Source organism: Mastomys coucha, unplaced genomic scaffold (genome assembly GCF_008632895.1).
Source record: "Mastomys coucha isolate ucsf_1 unplaced genomic scaffold, UCSF_Mcou_1 pScaffold18, whole genome shotgun sequence".
NCBI lineage: Eukaryota > Metazoa > Chordata > Mammalia > Rodentia > Muridae > Mastomys > Mastomys coucha.
The window spans coordinates 89706644-89723956 of NW_022196900.1; the positions used below are offsets into that span (position 1 = coordinate 89706644).

A 17313-nucleotide genomic window follows, 5' to 3' on the forward strand; every position below is an offset into this window, starting at 1 on the left:
GTACTCGTTGGTACCTATAAATGGCTGCGCTGTGCTCAGCGAGGCATCAGTCCGCTACCGCGGGACTTGGGGCTGTGTTAGGGCTGGAAGTGGAGCTGGAGCTGACCGAAGGAGCTGCCGCTGGGCCGTGGTGGAACACAGCTCTGCACCGGGCTCTCAAGGAGGGGTGTGTTGCTGCTGGCTCACGGCGAGCCGCCTCCAGCCTGCGCCGAGGCTTCTTCCCGCCAGGCCGTCTGCCTCTGTCTTCCGCCTCCCTCCATTTCCCTGGAATCTCAGCCCGGCGCGGCTGGACCCTGGCTCTCCTGTGGGTGGGAAAGCCCCAGCCTTTTTCCGGCTTTACTCCTTTCTCCCTGGCTGGCCTTCCAGCCCTCTCTCGCCTTTTCGGTCTTTAGCACAGGCTCCTTACCCCTCCCCTTTAGCCGAGTTCCAGCACCCCGGTGATTTTCCTTAGCCAGAGGTCCTATCCTTCCTTCCTCCTTTCCCTTGCCTGTGGTCCAGCCTATCCTGGCCCGTCCCCTTTCTTCAGGACGCAGTTTCTCCGATTTCCTTCTCTCAGCCTGAAGTTCTAGATCTTTTGGGTTTCTTCCTTAGTCTCTCCAAGGTACTTATCTCCTTTTTTGCAGTTTGGACTTTGAGATTGTGAATCTCTGGAAAAACGAAAAATACCTCTCTAAAACATGAACTTTTCCTAGAGACTGCCCCAGTCTCACCATCTGCAGACTCCTTGCTACCTATGTCCCAGGTCTTACACGCACTTCGCTAAGGGCTGAGGCCTCCCAGGCTGGGGGATCAGTATGATGCTTCGGTGGTCTGGCAACTGGGGACTTTATCCACCTCGGATCTTCCCCTCCTTGCTGGCGGTGGTTGCTTTGGTGGGGCTGCTACCTGTTCTCAGGAGCCACGGCCTCCAGCACAGCCCTACTGCCAGCACCATCAGAGGTTCTGAACCACCCCGGGAACGCTCAATTGGGGATGTTACCACGGCTCCATCAGAGCCTCTCCACCACCCCGACGACCGCAATTTGACCAACTTAATCATTGAACATGGCGGTAAGCCATCTCGAAAGGCCTTTCCAGTCCTGGACATTGACTACCCTCATGTGCGCACACCCTTTGAGATCTCCCTCTGGATCCTCCTGGCCTGCCTCATGAAGATAGGTAAGTTCATGATGGTGCTGTTGCTGCCGCCATCAGATAGGTGAGCTTCTTGCCCCTCTTCTTACCAGATTCTGCTGCTCAGGACCTGAGTGAACCACTTCTGCAACGTGGGCATCCTCTCCCTCCTTTCTGTTGGTCCTTAAACTCCAGCTCTGGCCTGTGAGCTGGCGTTATGTAGCAGGAGGGAAGGATCAGAAGAGTGTGCACAGGATTTGAAGATGGGATGCTTCTGATACTAGGGAATGAATGTTTCAGTAAAGCTTCCAAGGCTTGGCAGGTCTCTTACAGCTTGGATCGGACCTAGAGAGGAGTCAGGTGCTTAGCTCTGTGTAAGACAGGAATATCTTTTAGCAAGTGGCACTATCTGTCCTGTCAACAGGAATCAGTGCAATTTATTACCTTCTTTGTGAAAGGGTGTTTTAGGACTTGGCCTGTCTAAGGGTTTTAGAGTAAGGAACTGGGTACATGACACTGTGTGGTAGAACACAGGGGTCACCCAAGACTTAATTACCTTCATTCCCAGAGTGGTCCCTCTCAGCTTTGCCTGCCAAGGCCAGTCAGAAGCCCCTGAGTCAGGTTCCCGTCCGGAAATGCCAACCGTTATCCAGTTCATAGGAATGGTTACAGCCGTTGGGGGGTGGCAAGAAAGTGAAGGAGGTTGAGGTTTGATTCAGGTTTGTACCCAGCTGACTAGAGACGGGGGCCACCCGTTGAAGGCGAAGAGATAGAGAAGAGCTGGGTCTAAAGACATTTCAGAATATTCTTTTTGGAAGAAGGACATGAAAATGCTGTTTCTACTCCAAGGGTTGGGGTTCCTGCCCAGCCTGAGCACCCTGTTCTGCTGGGTGATTGGTGGGGTTCTCCAGAGGCTGCGTAGCTCAAAGTCCCTGGAGATAGTGTCCAGGGGGCTTTTCAAGCTACCTTAAGTTTTTCAGTCCACTTTGAGCTAACTGTGGAAGCCACTGGGACTCTGCTCCCCTCTTCCCTTGAGATTTTTGAGGAGTTAGAGATTCTGGGCAGCAAGTCTTGCAGCTTCTTTCCCAAGGACACCAAATTGGTATGAGGCTGGCCCTGAGGCGTGCTGCAGGAACTAACCAGTACCTCTGTTTTGATAGATCCAGGAGCTGGCTTCCTGGTACAGGGATTTGGTGCTGAGGTGGTTACAGTGGCAGAGTTAGGCCATGGAGCTGGGCCATCAGCACCTACACCCTGATGGCAGCCAGCTTCCTGGAAAAAAAAAAAATCAAGGTCTGAGCAAGGCGAGCTGTGGGTACGGATTCTCACATAAATGCATGACCTTGAACAGCTGTTTTCCTGAAGGTCTCTCGTGTGAAATAAGAATCTGAATTGCTATTTGACTATATCGATTGACTCGTGAAACCTTGTGTCTGTATTTGTTGTAAGAACCTGAAGTGACCATGTGTCATTTGTCTGTAGGGGACAAGGAAGACTTCGTAAGTGGTGCCTGTAAATTAACACCTCCCCTCAGCCCCGCGGTGTCCCTGTCCCGGGAGCTGGCACACACACTGCAGATCTGTGTCTGCCGTTAGTACACCAGCGTGACCAGAAAGACCCCACTCTGGGAAGTCCCAACTTTTTCCTGCAGACCTGATAGCTCTTGTCCTAATGGGTGCAGGCTGGGCCTGACCTGCTTTGTCAACCGAGTGTGGTGTCTAGGACCCTGGGCTGGATACCAGAGATAGGGTGCTGGCAAGAATATCAGTCAGGAAACTGAGTTCTCTTCCCCCTTCCCCCCCATGACCTTGACCAATCTTGTCTTCTTAGCCTGCTGATCTTTGTGATCCTATCCAGGTCTGACGTTTCTGTTGTTGCTCTGATTCTGGAAACCCTGGTTAAGCTTCTCAAGCTCAGACCTCAGTTTTCCTCCTGTAAAATGGGGAGGCTGGGTCTGATCCCCCGTGCAGTCCCAAAAGCCTGTGTGTTTGGCTTGGAAAGGCATTTTTCTGCTTCTGAAAACAGGGGCCTTGGCACCTGGCCGTTCTGGGGCTGAAGGGTAGAGGGAATGCGGATGAAGGACCTCAAGGTGCTGTCAGGCTGCAGCAGTGATGCTCCATTCTCCACCTGCACCTTTGAGGTATGGAGTTAGGTTAGATGTGAGGTTGCTGTGTAGAATGTACCTACCACTCACTGGTTCACATTCTCTGAGCCTCGGATTCTCTGTCAGGAAATGAGAAGTGCAGGCTGGAGTGTAGTTCAGAGGGAGAGGACGTGCACAAAGTCCGAGGTTCAAAAGTGTGTCTGTGGAGGGGACTAGTGGCTAGCTGAGTACCAGCAATGGGATGCAAACAATGCATCAAGGTGGCTTGCACAAATAGGAGGGAGAATGGGGTTAGGAGCCACCACCTACTGCAGAAGCATTCCTACCTCCTCTATACTGTGAGATTGGAACACTACACTATCTACTGTTCCTTAGCCCTGGACCATCTGGTCATTCCTTAAGGTTTTGGATCTGTTCATCTGGCTTTTTGTTCTCTCCTCTCTCTCTCTCTCTCTCTCTCTCTCTCTCTCTCTCTCTCTCTCTCTCTCTCTGTGTGTGTGTGTGTGTGTGTGTGTGTGTGTGTGTGTGTGTGTGTCTGTCAGAGTTTCTCTGTGTGGCCCTGGCTATCCTATTCTTTCTCTTGAGCGCCTCCTTTTGGTGGTTGTGGGAAGATTCGGGGTGGCACCTTGATAACAGGCTGGGGGGCTGGGGGTGGGGTGGGGGTGGGGTGGGTGGGTAGTGATCTCTGCACTGTCTGCTATCCGAGAGCTAGAGACTTTATTTCAGGGTCTTGACTGTTTTCTTTGTCCCAGAGAGGGTAGGGGGTTTGGTGGAGTCCCCCATGCCGTCCCATCCCGTCCGCTGTGGCAGCTCCTTGCCATGTAAGGTACTCCTCATCTAAGAACAGAGTGCAGTGTGCAGGCTTCCTTCCATCCCATCCTAGTAGTGTGCCAAAATCCAGAGGAGAATCTTGTGGAGATTGACATGGGCGAGGCAAAGCAAGACTTGATGCCTGTGGAGCTGGGGAGGCGACCTCAGGCAAGTGTCCTTCCTCCTCCAGGGACTATCTCTCTTCTAGTCAAGGATTCCTTCCTTTTCTTGGTGGGAGGAGAATTAGTAGTTTAAGAGGGACTTAACTTACTGGGATAACAAGAGCTGGGCATGTGGCTTAGTTGGTAGAGTGCTTGCCTACCATGCATCAGGCCCTGGGTTTGATTCCATATACCACATGGTTGACTTCAGTAATCTCAGAACTTGGGAGGTAGAGGCAGGAAGATCAGAAGCTCAAGGCCAGCCATCCTCAGTTATTGAGTGTGTTTGAAGCCATCCAGAGATACATGAGGCCCCGTCTCAAATAAGTAAATAATAAATAAATGTATGAATAAATGAATAATTGAGAACTGTCCTGAAACCTTTGGGGTCGGGCCATTCTCCTCCTCCCTCGTGTACTGTGGTTTGGCTCCCACATGAATTCTGCTTTGTCCCAGTTCACCTGACTCTCAGGCCGTGCTTGTTCCCAGGGAGAGCTCCTGTAACCCAGCTCAGTGCTGGCAGCACCCCTGGTGTTTGCCCATATTCCTGACCTGGAAGGCCTGGCGGTGGCCCAGAAGCCTATAAAGCAGGTATTCATCTTGTCTTCTGATTAGGAACAAAAAAGGCTTTTACATCTTATGACATTTTGGTTTTGGTCTTTGCAAGGTATATGCTGCTATTTCCTCCCTAGGACAAGTTTAGTTTATAGAGGGATAGTTTTTTATTGTTCTTGTTGGCTTGCCTTTTTTTTTTTTGAGACAGGGTTGCCCTGCATAGCCCTGGCTGTCCTGGCACTTGCTCTGTACACCAGGCTGACCTCGAACTCAGAGATCCACCTGCCTCTGCCTTCCAACTGCTGGGACAAAGGTGTGGGTCACCACAGCCCAGAGAGATCCAGGGTATTGTTATTGTTATTGTTACTTCACGTAAGCAGACACGAACCTGCCTGGTGTCTTGTTAAAGCGAGGCCCAAACCTCCCTTTTCTACTCTTAAAAGGAAAGAAACCGCTTAGAGGTCACCTTGGAGCTGTCTCTACCCTAGATGCCACTCCAAAGAGAAAAGGATGACCTTTTTCTCCTGGGAAAACAGCTGCCTGACTATGGGATGGTCTCAGAGACATCAGCCAGCCTTTCAGGGAAAGGCCTTAGGTAGGGTGTTTCCAGTTGTACCAGGCCACTTGAAGGGCCTGGCTGGTCATATGGCCTGGACTTGATTCAGCTCCTCACCTGAGGCTCACCTTTCCTCTCAGACCCAGCCAGCCCAGTCCAACACATGCAGCCCTGCTCTAAGGAAAGCCCTGGTGGACGCCTTGGTCTCTGCCCTTGACGCTCGCTTTTGCTACGTTTCTCTATCTGGATTTGCCTTGCCTTCTTAGTGAAGGGAGGTTACAGGATACTGTCTCCATCTTCTGAGTCTGAGGTAAAGATTGATGGGTGTGTGTGTGTGTGTGTGTGTGTGTGTGTGTGTGTGTGTGTGTGTAGGCGCGCATGCACACGCGTATGCATGCCTACACGTATGCACATGCATACGCGTGTGCATGCGCGCCTGCCTCACTGGTGGCTTTTAGAGTTCATTAGATTTCCCCTACTCTGTTCCTCATCTTTGTTACTATACCAGAAATATCATATATAATCACTGTATGAGGAGAAACGTTTATTTTGATTCACAGTTTTGGGGGCTCTGGGCCATGATTACATGGTCTGTTGTTTGCCTAGAGATGAGGTGACACCTGATGGCAGAAGTGTGTAGTGAGGTACTGTCCTCCCTTCAAGGACATGCCATTTGACCTAAAAACCTATTAGGCCTCTCAAATTCCCACAACTTCCCAATAGTGCCACTCTGGACTGTTGGGGAATATTCCAGACCTAGGGTTGTTTTTCTTAGCCCACTTCAGTCCGCAGCAGTTGCTCTCTCCTCTCCTGACCCTTCTCCCCATACTGTTTCTCCACAGCTTGGGCATTCCGCCTAGCCTGCCCTGTGCCATTGCTTCTGTTATTGAGGTGTGTGCTCTAATAATAGTTACTATTTATCCAGTATCTACAGAGCAGTGTCAGGGACTTTATAAAAGCGATCTTACTTAATCTCCGCCAAAGTCTTACGCGATAAAGGCTCCCTCTGTTCTGTAGATGAGATGGCTCAGGGGTTCTCTTCAGCGATGCTGAATTGCGATTTATCTTCTGCTGGTGGCTTGGCATAGTCTCCTGGGGGGATGCACCTGCACTGGCTACCTCTCTCATTGCCCTGCTTAGAGTGCTGCCCAGTCCCCACTGCCTCTGCAGTCCACTGGGACTCCATTTGAGGGGCATGTCTACCCGAGAGAGCTATAGGTGTTTTGTGCCTGGCTTTGGGCCTGTCCTTAAGAGTCTCTGAGCCTGTGTGGAAACCCACAAATCCTGTGGTAGACTGAGCCTGTTCCTTGTTCTCAGGTAGTTTCCTACCCGGCAGCTCTCTTAGCCTCTGACAGACCTTGCTTTTCTCCTGTAAGTGCATGACACTTGAAGGGGGATTTTCTTTAGCCAGAGAGGGGTGGCTAGCTTTGTGACTGACCTCGTGCCCTTGAGGAAGAATGCACCAGCCTGCTCTTGGTTGCCCTCAGGGCCCTGTGGCCTCCTCCGAGAGGCATTCTCAGTGATGGGAGCAGGTGGCACAGCTTTCTTTAGCTCTAGAAGCAGAGGTAGTCATTCTTATTAGTGCTGTGGTTTATCTCCAAAGCACTTGTACATACAATACTTAACTTTATTTTCTTTTATAGCTTAAGGAAACTGACTAGGGTTGTGATCTGCCTGAGGTGGGGAAGGACACAGTTCTAGGACCGCTCACCAGGGTCTTGTCTGTCTGCTTTCCTGCCTGGCCAGCAAACTAGGATTCTGGGGGGGGGGGGGTTGTTTTGTTTTTGTTTTATGTTTGTTTGTTTTTGTTTTTGGTTTTTGGTTTTTCAAGATAGGGACAGGGTTTCTCTGTATAGCCCTGGCTGTCCTGGAACTCACTCTGTAGACCAGGCTGGCCTCGAACTCAGAAATCCGCCTGCCTCTGCCTCCCAAGTGCTGGGATTAACACCCAGCCATACTGAATGTTAGTAAAGTTCCAGCTGGGGGTGGTAGTGTAGGCCTTTAACTCCAGCACTCAGGCGGGAGGCAGAGACAGGCAGATGACTACATAGTGACTTCCAGTACAGCCAGACCTTGTCTCAAAAAAGATTCAAAGTGGTGCTTTAAGAGAGAAAATGACTGGATGCATCCACATCGGTAACCTGGATGGTTGTTAAGCTCCTCCAGAGCTCTGGTCACTCTGCAGCAAGGTTTTCAGCTTCCTCCCATGCACCCATGTCACCTGAAGTGTGACTCTGAAGTCAGAGTGAGGCTTGCCACCCTCACCTCCTAGTGAGTGGAGCAGCAAACCTTAGAAATAAGGCAGGGGTGTTCTTTTTGTCAGCATGTGGGAGGCTCTCCTCCACCCCCACCTGAGGAGAGAGGAGGAGAGAAGTGAATGTCAATGGGAAACTCATAAGAAGCAGGGGTGGAGGGGATGGGGGAGGTCTGACCTCAGATCTCAGTTTTTCTTTTTCTTTTGGTGTGGGGGTTGAACCTAGGGCCTTGCCCATGTCCCACCCTCAGCTCTGGTCTTTGCTGACCCTGTGACCTCTCGGAGCCCATTCCCTGGAGTGTGATTTGGTTGTTAATACATTAGTGGTTGTCTTTATTTTTATTTTTTAGCTGTTTCTTGTTAGACTCCTAGGTGGAGATTGCTGGGTGCTTGCACAGTGATAAACAAACCTAACTCAGGCCCGCATTGGAGGCTGGGATTTTCTAGTGTCATGTCTTAAGTTCAACGCCCTTTCAGTTCAGAACTTCTATTTTCCCATCATCATTCTGAACTGGAGCTTTGAAAGCCTTAACTATTCTGTCTTGCTCGGTTTTTTTTGTTTGTTTGTTTTGTTTTGTTTTTTTGTTGTTTTTTGGGTTTTTTTTTGGTTTTGTTTTTTTTCAAGACAGGGTTTCTCTGTATCGCCCTGGCTGTCCTGGAACTTACTCTGTAGACCAGGCTGGCTTCGAACTCAGAATCTTGCTCAGTTTTTAAAAGGGTTTAGGGAAAACTTACCCAGTCCAAGGTCCACAGTGAGGAAATAGCCATCTAAGAGGTGGTAGCATTCATATACACTCAGGAATAGCTGGGACCTGGGGCAAAGGGGCCCCAGTGCCCTCTGGGGAGAGCCTGGACACAGCCTGCAGCCGGGCTCCTCCCTCCTGTCAGCCCCCCACCTGCTTTTCTTCTGATCCAGGCAGAGAAGTCTCGCTCAGCACAGGCAGGCCTGGGTTATTCCTGAGTCATCCATCGCCCGCCTGCCCGTGTGGGCTCCTCCTGCGGCTCTAGCTCCCTCTGCAAATGTCTGAGTCAGACGAGTCTCCCCAAGGTTGTCTGCACACACCGCACTGGGCCAAACCGTCTCTTTAGATGCCAATAAACATCAACTGATACTTTAGGCAGCCTGTGATTATATGTGGGTATTTTTAATCTTATGGGCTAATCTAATTTTAACTGAACTAAGTTTTAGGTTGGCCTAGGTCAGTGGGCTGCCCCTCTTCTGGAACCATGCATATTTCATTTCCTCCCCCCAAAAGCTCATCCAGCATGAAGGACTGGTTTTGGTGTTTATTGGGCTAGACTGCTTGCCAGAAATCAGGAGTTCTCCGGATTATCCCAGCAAGTTCCCATAGATATATGTCCTCTGGGCTAGGATGGAGAGTTCTGTCCCTCCCCAGGCCTGTGGAGGCCACTTACCTCTCAAACCAGAGTGGCTCTTCTATAATGAGAGGAGTCTGTCTGAGACCAGCTCACTGAAGGAGTCTGTCTGACATCACAGCTTTATGTGCAACAGAGCCCAGAAGTTTACCCAAACCAATTCATAGCCAGCACCACTTGCGTAGCCCTTGCTGCATACAGGGTAAAGCTTGAGAAGGCTGTGCCTTTTGTGCTGGCTAGCCTGAAGAAAGAGAGGCAAGAAGAGACACAAGTAGTCTGCCTACAGGCTCTTCTTAGCTTGTGCTCTCCAGGCACTAGGAAAAGTAAAACTGGGCCCTGCTCAGCAGGCCCTTGCAGTCTGCTCAGGACTGGACGAGATGAGACAAGACATAACAGGTGTGATGTGTCTGAGGGCTGGGCTGACTCCTGGCAGAGGGCAAGTTGAGAGGGAGTGAGCAGTCCCTGAGGGCTGTGGTGGTAAAGGAAGCTTTGCAAAGAGGTGACGTGGAACCTGAGTGGAATCTTGGAGGGAATGAAAATGGAGAACGTGCTGTACTAGAAGCTGATCCCCATGTGGGCGAGCATGGGGCCTCTGGAAGACAGGACCTGTGTGCAGTTTTCCTTCCCTATCCATCTCTTTCTACTTTGTTCTCTATCCTTCATCCCTCCCTCTCTTCCTTCTCTCTTTCTCTCTCTCTTCCTTCCTTTCTCCCTCCTGCTTGCTTGCTTGCTTGTTCTCTCTCTCTTTCTCTCTCTCTCTCCTCTCCCTGTCCCCTCTCTCCTCTCCTTCTCCCCTCTCCCATCTCCCTCTCTTTCTCTCTCTCTGGATATGGTGCCAGTAAAAGCCAGGAACCCTGCTGGACAGATTTTAAACGAGCTGTAACACTTTGTGTATTTACTTTCTTATCTGTTTGCTTCTGGCACAAGGAAAGGCCTCTGTAAATATTGGGGAATGAATGAATGAATAAATGAACACATGGAGGACTTCCATGTGGAAATGGGGTCCATACAGAGATTGGGGTAGACTAGAAACCAGGTTGCCTGAAGAGGAGGGGAGAGGGAGTCCCCGGCTCCTTGGTGCAGGCTGAATGGGCAGCTAGACTCCTGGGTGCAGACTGAATGGGCAGCTAGACTTTAATGGGAAGTGACACGCGTGTGATGCTCTAGTGTCAGTCGGCATCTGCTTGATACTGTGGGCACAGCCTTCTCTGCATGGCCACAACTCTAGTCTGCAAGGGCATCTGCTCTGGGCTGGGTTGGGTGTCTCTGGGAGGATCTGCGTCTGTTTGGTCTGCCTTCTATGTGTGTGAGTAAAAGTGAGATACCCTAACTTCCACAGGGAGCTGCTGAGAGCTCTAATTGAATCAGGCTTCTCCTGAGAAGATTCCTCAAGCCATAAACTGCACTGTGATTGTATTAATGAGTCCAGTGGCCATAAACCACATAAGACAGCATCTTGTTAATTTATAGTAATACCTGAACAGGCTTAGTGATGGCTTCTCTTTGTTTGTGTGTGGACTGGGACCAGATTCTTCCTTCTTTGGCAGATTTATTTTTATATAAATAAATAAAATAAGAACAGCATAGTAAAATCCAGCAATAGTCTAGGAGGGAGTTAAAATAAACAATAAAAGTCCCCCTGCTTAGCTCTCTGGCCACTCTCGTTCAATCCCCCGATGTTACTGATATCGCTGTATTGTGCATCTTTCCTGGAAACTCTCCATGCTATGTGGGCTTATGTGCAATTGAGGGCAAATTTAGTTTTCATGAAGCCACTTTGTGGCTCTAGGCTGTGAACTGGGACTTGACCCCTAGTACCAGCTCTGCCTCTTTCTTTCCTAAATCATTTTGCTTTCTTGGGCCTTCACTTCACTTTTAATTTCACTGTAAAAGGCTCTGTTGGTGCGTTCCAATTGGAAAGGACCCCTGCTCAGTTGAGGCCTTGCCAGACTGAAACAATTGGTGGGAAAAGTCTACAAGGTTCATTCTTTGTGGGTGGGTTAGGGTTCCCATAGATCTCAGGCTTCAAAGCACAGAATTCTCATGTATGGGTTCATGCTCATCTCCAATCTATGATTAAAACCATAGGTTCATAGAATTAAGACAGTATATAAGGGAGGAATCACAGCAGGGTATTGTGTGATGTTGGTTGATGCTGGAAGCCAAGGGGAGATGAGAGAAAGAAGCTTCTGAGAGGAGATGGCCTGGAGAGGTGGTCCAGGGCACGCATTCTGAGAGGAGATGGTCTGGAGAGGTGGTCCAGGGCACGCATTCTGAGAGGAGATGGCCTGGAGAGGTGGTCCAGGGCACACATTCTGAGAGGAGATGGCCTGGAGAGGTGGTCCAGGGCACACATTCTGAGAGGAGATGGTCTGGAGAGGTGGTCCAGGGCGCGAATTCTGAGAGGAGATGGCCTGGAGAGGTGGTCCAGGGCACACATTCTGAGAGGAGATGGCCTGGAGAGGTGGTCCAGGGCACACATTCTGAGAGGAGATGGCCTGGAGAGGTGGTCCAGGGCGCGAATTCTGAGAGGAGATGGCCTGGAGAGGTGGTCCAGGGCGCGAATTCTGAGAAGAGATGGCCTGGAGAGGTGGTCCAGGGCACACATTCTGAGAGGAGATGGCCTGGAGAGGTGGTCCAGGGCACGCATTCTGAGAGGAGATGGCCTGGAGAGGTGGTCCAGGGCACGCATTCTGAGAGGAGATGGCCTGGAGAGGTGGTCCAGGGCACGCATTCTGAGAGGAGATGGCCTGGAGAGGTGGTCCAGGGCACGCATTCTGAGAGGAGATGGCCTGGAGAGGTGGTCCAGGGCACGCATTCTGAGAGGAGATGGCCTGGAGAGGTGGTCCAGGGCATGCATTCTGAGAGGAGATGGCCTGGAGAGGTGGTCCAGGGCACGCATTCTGAGAGGAGATGGTCTGGAGAGGTGGTCCAGGGCGCGAATTCTCAAACTATGGGTTGAACAACTGAGAATGGTCATGAAATTTGATAAATTTGATAACAGTAGGTTTATAAACATAACACCAAAATTTAACTCAAAGTGAATGTGTAATAAGCCCAGGGTGTTTCTCCAGAGCTCTCTGTATTACTCTGTGCATACTCACAAAGAGCCCTGGTTTGGTTCCGAGTGTGCAGCATGCTCCATTCTGTGTGTGTGCAGTCCTGCCACAGAGGTCATCATCACTGCTTAAACATCTGGACTCCAATTCTAGTCTACTGTGTCATCCACTGTAGTGCTGGTGGGTTTCTTGTTGTTTTGCGACCTTGAACTCCTGATCCTCCAGTCTCTACCACCCATAAGGGAAGGGCTACAAGTATGTGCTACCATAGCACTGCTAGTGTGTGAGAAGATGAAACCCAGGCCTTTCCTGCAAGGCAGATGTGTCAGTTACTTTCTAGTGCTGTGATAAAACACCATGATCAAAAGTGACATCTAGAGGAGGCTGGAGCCCAATTCTCAGCACCTGTGTGGTGGCTTACTGTCATTTATAACTATGTCCCATGTGGTCTAATGCCCTCTTCATATACATAAAAAACATACAAGTAAATAAATCATTAAAAAAATTACTTACAGAAGAAGGTTTATTTTAGCTTCTTCCAGAGGGAAGGATGGCAGCAGGCAGGCAGCTGAAAGATCACGTGTTCACTCACACACAGGAAGCTGGCAGAGCAGCCGGGGAGTGGGGTGAGCCTATGAACTCTTTGTTTTGCTTGGTTTTGAGACAGGGTTTCTCTGTGTAGCCCTGGCTCTCCTGCAACTCGCTCTATAGACCAGGCTGGCCTCAAACTTCACAGAGACCATCTGCCCTTGCCTCCAGAGTTCTGGGATTAAAGATGTGAAATTTTAAAAAAGATTTCTTTATTTTATGTATATGACTACACTGTCACTCTTCAGACACACCAGAAGAGGGCATTGGATCTCATTTTACAGATGGTTGTGAGCCACCATGTGGTTTCTGGGAATTGAACTCAGAACCTCTGGGAGAGCAGTCAGTGCTCTTAGCCTCTGAGCCATCTCTCCAGCCTGAGGTTATGAACTCTGAAAGCCTTCCTCAAATGGCATATTCTTTCTCCAAGGCTCCATGTCCTAATAGTTCTAAAACCTTCCCAGACTTAAGCAAGCACATTACCAACTGACCTGCATCCTGTCTTCCTCACTTTTTTTTTAAAAGAAAAAATTTATTTTCATGTTGTTATTTATGTGTTTGTGTCTGCATGAGTTTTTGCCACATATATGTGGGTATCTGCAGAGGCCAGAAATAGGGTCAGGTTGCTTGGTTACAAGCTGTTATGAGTACTTAATGTGGGTGCTGAGAGCCGAACTCTGGTCCTCCGAAGGAACAGCAGAGCTTTAAACCTCTTAAGCCAACTCTCTGCCCCCCTCCCCTGCTATGTATGTATGTACGTTTGTATGTTTGTATGTATGCATTTGAGATGGTGTCTGACTAGTATATTCCTGACTGACCTGACACTTACGTTGTGGTCCAGGCTAGCTTTGGATTGAAAGCAGTCCCCCTGCCTCAGCCTCCCTAGTGTTGAGATTATAGGCATGCACCGTACTCAGCTAATTGCAGTGCTTTTACTATATATAAAAACCTTTCTATTCTCATAGAAACATAATAGTTTGATTATAGAAAACAAAGACTTAATATTTCCCTACTGTCGTTCCACAGCATATAAAGCAGCAAGTTAGTACATGCTTGGATCATATTGTGGTAAACCATTTGATTTTGAAATTGCTGTGAGTTGTTGATTTGAATTTTATTAAAAAAAAAAAAAGAAAGAAAATAGAATACTGTAGTGGTTTTTGGCCAGGGATTAGGACAGAATTTACAACAATTTCTGAAATGGCCCTAAACAATGGGTTATTCTGCCATTTCATACCAGAGTTAAACTTATTAATTAATTAAAAAAATTTAAAAGTCACACTCATTTGTGTGTGGGTGGGTGTGGGTGCATGGATGGTTGCACACATGGAGGTCAAAGGGCAACTCACAAGGATCTGTTTTCTTCGTCTCTCGTGTGGCTCCCAGGGACTGAGCTCCGGTCATGGTGTGGAGGCCCCAAGGTATAGCACAAGCTGGACTTGAACTCATGAACTTCTTGCCTCTGCCTCTTCAGCGTAGTCTACTGTCATGTGCCACCACAGCTGCTGGAGGCTGCTGTATATATTTATGCATAGCAGGATTCTTAGCATTGATGATTATAAAATTAAAGTATTAATCAACTCAGAAAAACATTGAAGATGCTCTGTGTTCTGCAGTATCAAATATTCAGTGAGAATTTAATTCTTTATATACATTTAAGCAAGTGCTAGGCATCTCAGTCATATGTACATTTGCTTTACTCTTTAATAAATAGTAAGATTATATGTGTACTGGCTGGTTTTGTGTGTCAACTTGACCCAGGCTGGAGTTATCACAGAGAAGGGAGCTGCAGTTGGGGAAGTGCCTCCATGAGATCCAGCTGTGGGGCATTTTCTCAATTAGTGATCAAGGGGGTAGGGCCCCCTATGGGTAATGCCATCCCTTGGCTGAAAGTCTTGGGTTCTATAAGAGAGCAGGCTGAGCAAGCCAGGAGAAGCAAGCCAATAAGGAACACCCTCCATGGCCTCTGCGTCAGCTCCTGCTTCCTGACCTGCTTGAGTTCCAGTCCTGACTTCCTCTGGTGATCAGCAGCAATGTGGAAGTAAGCTGAATAAACCCTTTCCTCCCCAATTTGCTTCTAGGTCATGATGTTTGTGCAGGAATAGAAACCCTGACTAAGACAATATGTTTAATACTAAATAATTGTCTTAAAGTAGATTTATTTTTACTCCATGTGTGAGTCTTTTGCCTGCTTTCTGCCCCACTGTGTGCCTGGTGCCTGTGGAGGCTGGAAGGTAGCTGGTCCTCTGGCACTGGGATTGCAGACAGCTGTGAGACATGGTGTCATGCTGGGATCGAACCCCAGGCCTTTGGAAGAGCAGCCAGTGCTATTGACCACTGAACTATCTCCCTCCTAGCCCTCTAAAATAAACTTCTTTATGATTTATTATCAGTAAATGTTTTGATTTGTATAGTTTTTCATATTATATGTACATAGGATCACCTAAAAATTACAGAAGGCCAGTAGTGCCACAGATCCTAAAAGGCTAAGTGCTCAAGTCTTATTTTATGGGGAATTAAAAAGGGTAAAGGATAAAGGGCTGTTTGCTGTGGAGAGTGTCTCAGGCACTGTGGTATATCATCCTGAGGTTGGTGGGCTTTACCTGGCAAACTGTGGAGCCTGCTCAAAGCAGGAGGGAGCCATGTCAAGAGTGGGCTGCTCCTGAAAGAAGAGAAGAGCAAGTGACTCTAAGTAGAAAGAAGCTTTTCTGTACCGGGCATCAGAGTGATAGAACAGGATTCCCGTGTACTGTGCCTCTTGGGTCGGCCAGGTTGCCATGGGGAGCCCAGCTCACACCTGTGGTGTGATTCAGTCTTTTCACTCTCTTCCCTGAAATGCCTGGGATCCAAACACAGCTCTCGGACCCAGGAAGTGGAAGCAGCCACCATGGAGATGGCAGACAGAAGATCTCCTCAGAAGGTGGCCAGTCTGGAAGTTGCATGCTGTTTCCTGGACCAGGACTCCTGCTCCCTGTTCTCATCTTGCTTCTTGAAGGCAGAAAGAATTTTCTCACAGTCTGTGGTTCCCGGCTCAAAAGGGAAGGAGACATTTTGGTGTAGTCCCCACATCCACTTGAGGCCAGGGAGGACTGGCCTTGGGCCACATGTGAATAGATTAAGGCAGAGACAGGGCTCCTTCCTGCTCTTTTATTAGCTAACACAGGGCTCTCTAGGCAGTGGGTCAGGAGGAACTGTGGTCTATGTCTGGATGCAATAAGCATTGACAAACTTATTTCCCAGGGGCTATATCAAGTGAGCAGCTGTGGTGGTTGTTGTCAGGGACCAGGAAACTTGGGTATTGGCCACACTGGTCTTTATAGTAGAACTTTTCTGTGTTGACCCAAGGCCTTTGTCCTTACCCATCGAGTCTTTTAGATCTTGTAGTCATTCATAAGCCAGTGTTGAGCTAACAGATTCTGAGTCTGAGGCCAGCCTGGGTTATACTAGAGAGTCCAGAGCAGGTTGTTCTGCCCAGCCCTTCACCTTTTTACAACATTTTAACCAACAAACAAGAGCCTATCTCCTAGGCTCTAGGTCAGGCTCAGAAGAATCCAGATGTTGTACTAGGTAGGCAGGAAGCCCACATGGGGCAAGAGCCAGTTTATATGTCCAAGCAAGTCCAAGACTGAGCTTACAGCTAGAGGGCGAAAGGGAAAAGGAGCAGGCGTCCACCCACCCTTCCTGAGCCTGCCCACTTGGCTGTACAGAGATGCAGAACCACTTCGAGGGTCAAGAGGCTTTGTGAGCAAGGCCCTGGAAAATAGCTAGGGGTCCATGGAATGCTTGTCAGGCTTACTGGGCGTCACTGGAAGCATCTATTTGAGGCAGAACCCCCAGGGTTGCTGAAGAGTGCCCCAAGCAGCTCCCCATGGAAATACAGTTGTGATGATCAGGAACACAGGCTTTGCCACCCAGCTTCACATCTCAGCTCTCCTGGGTAGCTGTGCCAGGGCCTTGAATGAGTAAGTCACCCTCACTGAGTCCCAGTAACCATCTGTAACAGTGTGACATTTAACTGCTAGGGCTATCGCAGGGTTACTGTGAGAGCACCTAGTATGGACTGACACATTTAGAAGAGAGTAAACAGTGACTTCTAGGATCAGGAGAAAAGGGAATGCTGGCTGATATCCCTTGCCACTGTGCAGCCACTCAGCAAGAGACTTGGTGTCCTGCTGTGTGTCCGGAGGTGTGCTAAGCATTTGGGTAGAAGATGCTGGCCCTTTCGATGAAAGCAAGTGCTCCAAAGGCATCCATCCCCCACAGAGCAGGGATCCTGTATGTGAGTGTGTGAGTATGTTGGAGATTGAACCCAGAGCTGCTTCTAGGATAAGCATGAGTTCTCCTACCCAGTGGAAGTAACAAGAAGCGTTTCCCAAGACATTTAATGAAGGAGGCTTGATGTTAGCTGGCAAATGAATCTGTAGCTATAAAAACACTCAATTTTACAGAACAGTTATTTTTGTTTGTGTGTTTTGTTTTTTTCCGACAGGATTTTGCACTGTATTTCTTGCTAGTCTGGAACTCACTGTGCTTCCCAGGCTGGCCTGGAACTTGTTATCCTCCCAAGTGCTGAAATTATAGGTATGAATCACCATACTCAGTTCACATAATGTATATCTGTGCTGCGTGTGTGTGTGTGTGTGTGTGTGTGTGTGTGTGTATGTGTGTGTGTGAAGGGCAGGGACCGATGTTCATTGTCTTCAGTTGCTCTGTACCTTTTATTTTTTGTTTTTTGT

At 48.9% G+C, this 17313-nt stretch overlaps 1 protein-coding gene across 3 annotated transcripts in view; it reads left to right on the forward strand.

Moving 5' to 3' along the window:
* Positions 1 to 17313, forward strand: part of Slc9a1 (solute carrier family 9 member A1) — a 54257-nt gene continuing 36944 nt past the window's right edge. For all 3 annotated transcript variants that reach the window (XM_031378971.1, XM_031378970.1, XM_031378972.1), the window contains exon 1: positions 1 to 1158. Coding sequence is in view for 1 of the 3 variants with exons in the window: in XM_031378970.1 (XP_031234830.1) it covers positions 795 to 1158 (364 nt within the window). In the remaining 2 variants the exon portion in view is untranslated. The remainder of the gene's footprint in view (positions 1159 to 17313) is intronic.